Raw genomic sequence first — 12,193 nt, 5'->3', positions numbered from 1 at the left:
ATATTTTACTTCCATGGAGCTCGCAGTCTCTGAGATGAAGTTACACTACACTCATATTGACAGGAGCTCCTCTATTTCATTTTTAATAGTTTCTCCTGTATAATTAAAAACTGAGTGACCCAAAAGGAGCATTTCCTAAGGGATATAAATATTTCTAAAACTTTCTTTGACCACTTAAAAATTCTTACTAGCTTCTTTCTCCCTAGCAATTCCAAAATTTACTAGAATTTCCTTCATTTTAGGATGACATTACACAGAGTAATAATGACACACTATAATCAAGGCCCACAAAATTCACTCCACTTCAGTATTATACATGGATCTGTTTGTTGATAATTCATGTCTTTCCAGAACTTCTTAATCCTGCCACAAGTTTTTTTCATTAATCAGATCTGCAGTCAACTTTGTGCTAACGTTAGACATCTTCAGCATAATATAAGGCGATATAAATTAGGTGATATGGCTGAAATAATTAAAGTGATAAGAACTTCTTATGGATCTGTATGCATCAAAGTGTACTGTACCCTCTGAACAGTATCATCAAGCAGTGTCCTAAAGAATGAACTAGTGTATGGGAAAGGTGTATTGCATTAAGTCTTCCCTGTTCTGAAAATAGTTGAAGATGAACACATACTATGACCCAACAATTGCTACAGAACTATAACTAATTTCTAGTTATATACCCAAAAGAAATACATATGTAAGTTCACCAAAAGACTCATACTAAAATGTTCTCAACAGCAGTATTCATAATGAGAAAAATTTACAACTCTATACATGCCCGTCAGTAGTATAATGGATATGTAAATGGTGGTATGTTTATATAATAAAGCACAGCAGTAACAACGAGCAAATTGTGGTGGATCTCACAAACATTAACGAGTGAAAGAAACCAAACTTTAGAAAGCGCATGTGGTTCTACTCCATGCATAACATGGGGAGGGTTACTGAGATTCTGAGAACGCTTGGTCGCTTGATTTCAGGGTTGCTTGCATGGGCATTTAATCAGATTGTGAAAATTCAGCTGTCTGTGCACTTATGATGTGTCACATTTTGCATAAATATTATTCTTCAGTATAGAATTGAAGAAAGTGGCGGAAGTAGACTGAAGATACAGGTCAGAGGAAATTGTGTGTGTTACTGCCACACCAGAGCAGAGTGGTTGGCTGTCTCACCACCACAACTTTGAGAAGAAATAGGAACCAAGCCTTGGACTTCAAGTTCTTCAAAATTTTGAATACCTAGATAACAAGACCTATATCTATTTTCTTTTAATAGTACCAAGTGCTTAGCAAACCTCTTTATGAAGATAATGACAAGAGTTGCGGTAGTTGGTGTTAATTCTCGTTGTCATTTAAGATAAGGGGAATCATGACAGACGAGCTGCTTTAAACATAGTTTACATTTGATATCATTAAGCAGCACACAGCCTACACTCAGTAACATCCACTCAGAAAATGACACCGCTAACACAAATGTATAAATAGACTTGAGAGTCCCTTGGATCCAACCAGTCCATCCTAAAGGGGATCAGTCCTGGGTGTTCATTGGAAGGACTGATGCTAAAGCTGAAACTCCAATACTTTGGCTACCTCACATGAAGAGCTGCCTCACTGGAACAGACCCTGATTCTGGGAAAGATTGAGGGCGGGACGAGAATGGGACGACAGAGGACGGTTGGGTGGCATCACTGACTCAATGGACATGAGTTTGGGTGGACTCCGGGAGTTGGTGATGGACAGGGAGGCCTGGCGTGCTGCAGTTCATGGGGTCGCAAAGAGTCGGACACGAACTGAACTGAATATACGTCTTACCAATATCATGTATGACTGGCATACCTAAAAACAATGCTTAATTGGCTTAAACATAAAATGATGATCTGGCTGGCTATTCTTTATGGGCAAGGTTATAAACTACCAACCTGTGTTTTGCAGGTGACTGTTATTTGAAGGACTGGTCTTCCTGGAGCCTGTGTCAGCTGACCTGTGTGAATGGCGAGGACCTCGGTTTTGGTGGAATACAGGTCCGTTCTAGAGCGGTGATTATACAAGAACTAGAGAACCAACATCTGTGCCCCGAGCAGAAGCTGGAAACAAAACCATGTGATGGTGAGTGCGACCATTCATAACACGTATTTATTTTAGTGGTGTGTTGATAAGCAAAGGAAAAAGTGTAAATTTTTCTCTTAGATAAGGAAATTTGCTAAGATCTCGCTTTTAAAAAGTTGAGAATTAGGTTAAGGGTATGATTCTGAATTCTAAAGATTTAGAGAAAAAGAGTCTTGCCACCCTTCATAAGTTAGGTATGAAATACTTAAGCATATCTCTAAGTTTTATGAGTTAAAGCAAGCTAAGATCATTTGGAGCATGTTATTTGTACATACCTGTAACAATCCTGATCCAATGTGAATCTAAAAATATCCTCAATTTATTTAAATTGAAAGAAAAATTACAAAGAAATAGCAAAATGAGACATTTTACTATAGTCTCAGAAATTGATAAAGTATTGGTAAGGACTGGTTGAATTTTACATACAGAATATATAAAAATATATGTTTATATCTCTTGTATATATGCATATGTCTGTGTGTATATGTATATACACACAGAGCCATGCACCCAGTATAAGCAATACATTTACAAAAACCTCAAAGCATTATTCTCACCTAGCAGAGAATGTCTTGCTCAACAAAAAACCTTCTCATTCTTGCTTATGTTCTGAAGTAATTAAGGAGACATATATTAGCAAAGAAGGGCCAAAATCTATATTACTGAAAAGTTGAGGAAAGCTTAGAATGTTGGAGAACAGTGCTTAGAATAAAAGCCGCCTGAGCTAGATGACTTAACCCAGGAATTATTGAATTATCCACCTTATTGATTATATTTTCTCAAATTTACCATCCATATTCTGGGGACAGGGTAAGTAAAGAAGGAGAGATAGGACAGCAGTTACAATAACTGAGTTAATTCCCAAAAAAAGAAAGAGGGTTGTTTACCCCATAATGACAATTAGGAATCAGCAACAACAATTGCAAAGAAATTCTCTCATGCACCCACAGAACTAAAAGCTGAAAGCTGCATTTCTAGAGCATTACATATCAAATGTATGCAGGATGCAGCAGCAAAGTATTTAGAAGGGGATTTAAAGCCTTGCGTGCTTATACAAGAGAGAGAAAAGTGTAATATAAACTCGACTTTCAACTCAATTTAAAAAAAAAAAAAGGAAAGTAAAGGGAGATAACATACAAGTAATACAGATAAATATGAATTCAGTGAGATAGAAAATAACCAAGATAATCAATAAAACCAATAGCTTGTTTTTTGATCAAAGTAGACCACCTCATGGAAAACTCAATGAAACAAAAAAGAGGACACAGTTATAATACTGATAGTGTTTAAAAACTATAATTTCTGTGAATATATTTTGCTAATAAATGTAAAAACTTGACAGCTATTTAGAATGTTATTTATCAAGAGTAACAGAGAAGCAAACCATAGATTCTGTAACTATTAAAACCCAAGTGTGTCAGATAGGCTCACACACACTAAAACCTAGATGGCTTTAATTATGAGTCTTACTAAAAATTTAAACAGACAACTCCCATTTGTGTGAAATCTTAAGAAATAAAACAAAGTTGGGTAGAAAAAGAGAAAAATCTCCCCAGTACAACACCAAGATCACAAACAAAAATGGTAAACAATAAAAATACTTTTAAATCAAAATTTAAATCTTCTACATATTGAAATGGGAGGAGGGCATGGCAACCCACTCCAGGAGCCTTGCCTGGAGAATCCCATGGACAGAGGCGCCTGGCGGGCTGCAGTCCACGGGGTCACAGAGAATGCGATGCGACTGAGCGTGTGCACACAGTAAAGCAGCTCATAAACCAGACAAGCCACAGACACAGAAAAGATCTGAAGTCAGTTTGAAGGAATTCATGTCTAGAACAACTATCCTAAAGCTTTTCAGCATTCGAAGACAATTTCACAGTTGTAAAACTGTGGAGGACCCCAAATGGCTTTTCTTTGATGTACACATATCAAACTTTTGCACACTGGAAAATGACAACTGTTAAGGTTTTAAATATTTGGTGACTTATTTAAAACAATCACAAATCAATTGTATGTTATCGTATTTCCCGAAAAATAACTATTTTCCAAAGCAAAAAGAAAATAAATTTTATGACAGGCATGGTCTTCTTTTACACTTTTCCATGTCTCTGTAACATCTGGCTTAACACAAGACAGCTGGATTCTCTTACCTGCCTCTGCATTCAGTCTATGGCCGTCTTAGTTTAGTTTCTGTATGTGAGGGAAGTCCAGACTTACTTACCTAGGTGTGCAGTTAGAAGGGAAAATCCTCACACACATACTCTGCTGCTGCTGCTGCTGCTGCTAAGTCGCTTCAGTCGTGTCTGACTCTGTGTGACCCCATAGACGGCAGCCCACCAGGCTCCCCTGTCCCTGGGATTCTCCAGGCAAGAACACTGGAGTGGGTTGCCATTTCCTTCTCCAATGCATGAAAGTGAAAGTGAAGTCACTCAGTCATGTCCGACTCTTAGCGACCCCATGGACTGCAGCCCACCAGGCTCCTCCATCCATAGGATTTTCCAGGCAAGAGTACTGGAGTGGGGTGCCATTGCCTTCTCCGACACATACTCTGAGGGAATGCCAAAGGCATCCCTGGTCCCCGGACCATCATCTGAGAACTGTTATTCTAGAATAAAAAATTCCCACAACTCAGAAAAGGCATAGATTTCAGTAAGGGTTGGGGAGAACCAAAAGATATACATAAGCAGTTCACAAGAGGAAATCTGAATGCTGCAAAACGTTTTTCTTACTGTTTGATAATAGCTGCAAGTTAAAATGACAAGACAGCTTTCCATACCCTCAACACTGACAAGAAATTTAAATCTGGAACTTACAGATGTTTTTGAGGGTTTAGAGTAATAGTAACTCTTATTCACTACTGGCGGGTATGTAAACTGTCACCCTTTAAAGAAAAACAATGAGCTGTGTTTAGTAAAGTTTCAGCTATCCCTACAGTAATGCCCAGAAATTTCCCTTCTAAATATTTACCTTAAAGAAACACTAGGAGGCTTGCACAAGGCTGGCCACTGGGGCACTGTTGTAATAGTATAAATTGAACACGATGTAAAAGCCCATCCATAGAGGAAATAAATTGTAGTTAGTATCATGGAATTCTGTGTAGCAGTTAAAATTAATTGACTGTGTCTGTATTAAAAAATCACATAGAAATAGTTCATCTATAACATTGGCTATTAAGTTTCAAAAAGATATATGTATCATGTGTCAATATAATGCTTTTTAAATTTTAAAACTGCCTAAAAATAATGCTGTAAGTCATTTATGGATTACATATATTTATATTATAGTCATATTCAAAGAATAAAAAGCCTGTCACAGAAATGCTTGTATGTACTTCAAAATAGTGCATATTGCAGGACAGAGACAGAGGAAGATCAGGAAGGACTATAACAGGCCATCAAGTTTGTTAGTATTTTTTACTCATCAACAAACAAAACTAAAGCAAATATGACTAAACAGTAATATTTGTTAAAATTGAATGATGGGTAGTTGAATATATTTTTTCAGTTATTTGTCCTTATTTGTATGTCTGATATAATGCTTTAAATAAAACATAAATTTAAATTGAAAATATGGGTTCACATCAAACAGTATGGTAGCCGACTTGGAAAATTAGTTGGCATTTAGGTACGCATCTGGAATTTTGTAACATCTATATGGCAACTTCAGGATGGTAACTTCACATTTGAATCATTCAGGATGGACTTCTTATCCCTTTCTAATTGTTTATAAATATTTCACTAATACCTGTCTCCATGATGTCCCCCTGGCCTGCAGAATGCCTCTGTTAATGTGTATTGTGTCCCTGCAGATGGACAGTGTTACGAATATAAATGGATGGCCAGTGCTTGGAAGGGCTCTTCGCGAACAGTCTGGTGTCAAAGATCAGATGGTGTAAATGTAACAGGTAAACCTTCCATTCCTCTTTGTTCTTTGAAAGTCTTCCTATAATACACATGTAATTGGTTAAAGAAAATAATTAAGAAAACAGAGATATTCTTTCAGTATTCCACATGTGGTTGAGTTCACGACACCTGAGCTGTGTACCTGATGACCAGTGATAAATTATTTTACTTTTAAATATTTCAGTTAAATTCCCCCTCACCCAGCCATTTTAGATATTACTAATTCTAATAAATTACTATTATAAGTTATCTCAGATTGTTTTCTTAAAAATTTTATATACTACATGCTAAAAAGTCAGTCTTTGTTGACTATATCTGTTTCTGTGCCTTAGAGGCAATATATGCAGTCCAAAAATATTGCCAAGAGAATATGATTATACAAATCCAAATATTTTGCTTAAATTCAGAAATCTACGACCTCTAGTTTTTTTTTAATTAACTAAGATACAAGACCTATTGGTAAAACTGAGGCTCAGAACATCTGAGTAGTCACAGTACCTACTCTGTCCCCACTCAAACCTTATTATACATTGAACGGAGATATCCAAATGAAGAGCTTTTTTTTTAATTCCCTTTGACCCAGACAGACCCCATAGAATTAATCTGCTGCTGCTAAGTCACTTCAGTCGTGTCCGACTCTGTGTGACCCCATAGACGGCAGCCCACCAGGCTCCCCTGTCCCTGGGATTCTCCAGGCAAGAACACTGGAGTGGGTTGCCATTTCCTTCTCCAAGACAGTTACTAAAAGTTTCCTTATCTGAGTCCAGTAAAATGCAAGGGATCCCAAAGACTCTTGAAGAGGGAAGAAAATTGGCTCCTGAGATAGAGTGAGCCACCCTGCAAAAATTTCCTATCAAGGAACTAAGGTCGGAAGAAGAACCTCAGCATCAAGCCTATGGACCCAGAGATGGGTCCCCAGTGTCTCAAACACTGACCTGCTGCCATTGTTTTGACCCTCTGGCAGAGAAAAAGGTAGTGTGCATTTTGGTGCCTCTGAGTAATATCCATTTGTAAATTTAATTGTAACATCTACAGTAAGATGACAGGATCAGGGATCAATATGCTTTTTGGAAAGCATAAATTTTTATATTGAATTTTAAGTTACTTGGATTTACTGAAACCTAATTATGCATTTCCAGCCTATGAAATCTAGAGCAGGATGTCAAATTGTATTCTTGTGAAGATAAGATTTTATACATGAGCAATCTGGGTTAAGAAACACTTGATAAAGCAACTCTCAGTGGACACATCTATAATAAAGACAAGATACCTACCAGGAAACCCTTTGCTCTCTGACAGTGTCATTTTCTGGGGAAAAAAAAATCCAAGCAAGGCACTCTCAGAGGCAACAGGGGGAGACAGAGCTTTGGGGAGAGGAGCACAGGCTTTCTGAACCTGAAGACATGAAAGAGGTGGTCCTTCCCAGGTGGCAGTACTGGTAAAGAACCCGCCTGCCAATGCAAGAGATGTAAGGGATGCAGGTTCAATCCCTGGGTCAGGAGGATTCCTTGGAGGAAGGCATGGCAACCCACTCCAGTATTCTTGCCTGGAGAATCCCCATGGACAGAGGAGTCTGGCTGGCTACAGTCCACGGGGTCAGAGAGTCAGACACAACTGAAGTGAATTAGCATGCATGGACACCACTCAACTCAGGTGTTGAAAATGAATGTCTACCTTGTTTAAACTAATCAGGAGTTTTACAGCTTTTCCAGTGAATCCTGTTAGTTTTCAGTGTTTTCTTTTTTTTTCCCCCCAAATATGGATGCAAATAATCGTTGTCTGACTTTTATTCTACACATTACAAGTTCTTTTCACACTGAAATTGGAGCTATTCCCCAATATAAGGTAAGTCAAATTTTAAAAGACTTACCTGTAGAAATCATATTTTCAATTTCTTTTCCATAGAGTATCCCATGTATTTATCCCCGTCTAAAGATGTTTTATAGCAAAAAAAAAAAAAAAATTGTGTAAATGATTTGTGATGAAACACTATATGCATTCTCCTCCCATCTTTTAGGAGAGGTGAGACTGTTTATGGGAAATAGTCAAGCATGTAAAGTATATTACCTACCTTGATCGATTGTTCTAATTTTATGAATAGTTGTCCTTACAGGAAACTCACAATGGTTTCCTTTGTCTTCATGTGTTTAATGCTAATAACTTCAGTACAGCCATGTCACTCCAGCTGCCTTGCAATGACTAACTGCTTTTCCATAACAATTTTTCTGTGAATATTTTGTTTATACTGTTAAGTGATAACGCAAAGAATTAACACCTTTAATTCGATTCCAGAGGATCATCAGTTCCATAAATAAAGGAAAATTTTTGCTTTGCTAAAATTCTGTGAAATTGATCAAGTGTGGTTTGAAGCTATGAGTTCTTTACATGCTTCCAGGTCTGTTTCTTAATGGCATCTAGTCTCATCTTGAAAACCTCATTGTAACAACTGTGGCATACCTGGTGTTAAACTCAAGGAGGAGGAAATAAGAGGAGTCACTAGAGGACCACAGTGTCAAGTGAAAACAACAGTGCAGACATACCACTTAGAAGCTGCATTTGTTTTCTTATATACCAAAAAAAAAAAAAAAAAAAATCCTGAATTAGTGCCTTTCTCCAAAAGAAATACATATTATAAAAAAATCCATTTACAACGTTGTCACATAAATCAAAAAGGTATCTTAAGTTGAAGACTGTTCATTTGAAAAACAAGGAAAGAATTTGTTGGCAAAACTAATACAATTATGTAAAGTTTAAAAATAAAATAAAATTAAAAAAAAAGAAAAATAAGGAAAGAATTTTAACTTTAAAAGAGAATTAAATCTGCTTTTTAATGTTGGACTTGGTCTCAGAAACTATGACATTAGCTTGCAGACAATTAGTGTTTTCAGACTATCGGCTATAAAATCATCTAATCAACAGGTACTTCTGAGCACCTGCTGGGGTGGCAAGTACTGTGTCCTCTGAATGAGGAGGGTCTCAAGTTCCTAAATAAAGTGGTCAAGGTTAACCAGGTATTCCAGTAAGCTGCCCTCAGAAATCTGTGGGACTCCCAAGGCAGTTCAGGATTCAAAGACCCCTCTACAGCAATGGTTTATTTTTTTTTTTTTATCACTGCAGGAGATGCTATTTGTCAAAATATGGTTTTCTGTTCTGCAGGGGGCTGCTTGGTGGTGCGCCAGCCTGATGCTGACAGGTCTTGTAACCCACCGTGTAGTCAACCCCACTCATACTGTAGCGAGGTATGTGTGAATTCATTAGAGTAGGCAAGCCAGCTTCATCGTTTGTCATCACACTGCTTCTGGTACAATCCATCCCCCCCGCCCCCCGAAAAATGTTTTGAGGCATAAAAATTCTATTCTGGGACTACTTCTTTTTACCCGTATAAATAATTCTGAATGCACTTCCTTCTACCATTAGAATAAATTTGTATAAGGTACCAAAAAAGTATGTTATTTTTTACATAGTGGTGACAGAAATTACGTGCAGTAAATTCCCAGAACAGTACTTCTTTAAAGCCTGCCCTTCAGGTCAGGTGTGGTATACTTACAAAGATCAACTTGCATGTACAGTGTAAGTCTTGTTCTCCTGCAGACAAGGACATGCAGTTGTGAAGAAGGGTACACTGAAGTCATGTCTTCCAATGGTACACTTGAGCAGTGCACACTTATCCCCGTGATGGTGATACCCACTGTGGAGGACAAAAGAGGAGACGTGAAAACCAGTCGGGCAGTGCATCCAACCCAGCCTTCCAGTAACCCAGTGGGACGGGGAAGGACCTGGTTTCTGCAGCCGTTTGGGCCAGGTGAAGTGACCAGACAGTGCTGATGTGGCATTCCTTGGCTGTATATTTAACCAATAATGAGCAAGCATTTTCTTAACAGAGAATTATTTCATCTATAGTCATTTCTTTTGATACTGTCTTATATTCGTATAATTCTTACAATTATGAAAAAGACAATCATACTCAAAATTCAGAGATATGAATCTGCTCTCTTCTGAGAAAAATTCTAGGATTGATAAATTTCAGTCATAAATTTAGAATTATTTTCACATTGATTAAAGCAATCTAACAGTGAAAATATTAGGGGGAAAGTGTGTTGTCATGCAGAACTAGAACAAATCAAAACTATGAAAAGACATTCAAGAATTTTCCATCTGACCACAGAGTGTTAAATATTTGAACCCTAAATGGGAAGGTCAGTAATGCAGGGGATGCTTGGCAGCCAGACCAATTTCTGTCAGTGCTTGGAGCTGGCACACTCAAATACTCAGAATCTGTACTAGGACCAGATACATGGGGACAGGCGTGGAGCCGTCCTGTCTCAATGGGACAGTCTAAACTTGGAGACTGACCAGACCCATGTCATTAAACAGACAGCTCATAATGTATCCAGTAATGGACGTGAAGCCTGGAGGCTGATCACATTCTATCCTTACTCCGCGCATTCGGTCTCCTCAGTTGATTCAGCCATATACTCACCCCTGGGACTAAGCTGGTGCTTGAAAATGTGCTGCGAGAGCTCTATGTAACTCAGCTCACGCCACTTCTCCTCACACCCTAGAGGGATTACCACTTCATGACCAAAGGAAATTGCCAGGCAAAGCAAAGCATAAACTTCTTCCTAACGCCAGCAGAAACTTGAGAAAAAAAGGAAAGAATTTGTATAGCTAGCACAGCTGTATTTTTAATGCATGGAGTCAAAACACTCTACCTTACTGGTGAATCACTATTGGGATTTTTTTAAAGTATTTTCACCACTTGGGTGATTAATATATAACCACATTATCCCTGACTTTATTAGATTTTGATCTGAAGATAAAATTTATTTTATAAAGCTGACCTGTCTGTGTAAGCATGGACAGCTCTTCTTCTCAATATCCAAGATGGTGGACCAACAAATGGCCATTTGCAATCTTGACCTTGACCAAGAATCCAAGCAGATCTCCTCATATCAAAACTGCTTTTTAAATATAACATATTATTATTGTCATTTTTCATTTTATAGTTTTCCTAAAATGAACATTTTAATATATTAAAAAGGTATACATTATAAAAACATACAATTAGAGCATGCTCTTGTTTTCTGAAAAACCCAAAAATATTTGCTGAACTTCTCTCAGGATGGATAAACCCAACAGGAGAACAGTTCTTTTGATTTTGAACTCACTCAGTTTTTAAAAATATTTAGAATTGAAAAAAATATCTAGAATATTAACTTGGTTTATTTCCAGCATATGAATGAACTCCTAAGTTGATCCAGCTCTAGGCAAAATAATAATCATCATCATAGTACTGATTTTGACATCTTTCAAATGTTGGATAAGCCAGTCTCTGTGGGGTCAGTTTGCCCAATCTATAATTTCAATATTAAAATTAATGTTTAAAAAAATAAATATAAATAAAATTAATGTTTAGCTGGTTGGGTATAACAGAAAATAAATGTTGGTGTGAGGAACAAGTTAGACAAAATCATTAATACTATCATCCATTTGAAGTTTATTCAGAATATAAAACAGAAGTTCAAAGAGAATGAGACCAGAAAACCAAATTTTAAAAGTTCCTGTCATAAAACTAGAAAAAAAGTTCCTGTCTTATCTGATTCCATAAATGGAAAAGACAGAAAAAAAGTTCTTTCGAGATTCTTTCATGTGTTAATCAAACTTGGTTATTTTTACAAATGATATTGTCAAATTAATTTTAAAGCACACTCTAAAGTATAAACTAGATAAAGGATTATTAATTCCAAAAATGTTAAATATATTTACTTTCATCTGAAAAAAATATTTAAATGACAAAATTTACGTTGAGATACCTGTCAGCATCAAAAAAGTTGTAGGAATTTTCTTGAAATTGCATTGTTTTCTTCTTTTCTCACAATTGCCATTCTGAAGATAGAATGAAAATCAGAAGAAAACATTTATATAGCATAACACATGAGTTTAAAGTAAAATCCATATAGGAAGTAGCAGAAATTTAGACATATTAACTTGAAATCTGAACTCGAATTGCAACATTATCATTTTTCAATTCAGTTTTCATTGAGAATTTATCTTTAACAAAAGAGCATCTAACACATAATAGCAGCTTTGCATTAATCATTAACTCTGCCTAAGCAATAATTCATTTTGAGTTTTCAAAGAACTTGGTCATATGTGACTGGTCATTGGTCATAGTTAAAG

At 36.8% G+C, this 12,193-nt stretch overlaps 1 protein-coding gene and 1 long non-coding RNA gene across 4 annotated transcripts in view; one reads left to right on the top strand and one right to left on the bottom strand.

The window, feature by feature from the left end:
* Positions 1-12,193, bottom strand: part of LOC123466049 — a 69,183-nt gene that overhangs the window by 3,118 nt on the left and 53,872 nt on the right. Inside the window, exons 4-8 of the long non-coding RNA XR_006641303.1 lie at positions 11,827-11,899; positions 10,855-10,974; positions 9,561-9,701; positions 7,884-7,942; positions 1,922-2,086 (exon numbers count right to left, since the gene is read on the bottom strand). This is a non-coding gene — a long non-coding RNA (uncharacterized LOC123466049). The remainder of the gene's footprint in view (positions 1-1,921; positions 2,087-7,883; positions 7,943-9,560; positions 9,702-10,854; positions 10,975-11,826; positions 11,900-12,193) is intronic.
* THSD7A (thrombospondin type 1 domain containing 7A) overlaps positions 1-12,193 on the top strand; it is a 492,988-nt gene that overhangs the window by 474,549 nt on the left and 6,246 nt on the right. Inside the window, exons 23-26 of one of the 3 annotated variants that reach the window (XM_045166357.1) lie at positions 1,935-2,108; positions 5,920-6,015; positions 9,170-9,252; positions 9,605-9,815. In XM_045166357.1, the coding sequence (XP_045022292.1) occupies positions 1,935-2,108; positions 5,920-6,015; positions 9,170-9,252; positions 9,605-9,815 (564 nt within the window). Of the gene's footprint in view, positions 1-1,934; positions 2,109-5,919; positions 6,016-9,169; positions 9,253-9,604; positions 9,816-12,193 lie in introns of those variants that run through there. The other 2 variants (XM_045166359.1, XM_045166358.1) reach the window with 2 other exon arrangements.

The sequence above is a fragment of the Bubalus bubalis genome, chromosome 8, assembly GCF_019923935.1.
Source record: "Bubalus bubalis isolate 160015118507 breed Murrah chromosome 8, NDDB_SH_1, whole genome shotgun sequence".
NCBI lineage: Eukaryota > Metazoa > Chordata > Mammalia > Artiodactyla > Bovidae > Bubalus > Bubalus bubalis.
The sequence above is the reverse complement of the archived record's forward strand: the minus strand, read 5'-3'. Positions and strand labels throughout refer to the sequence as shown.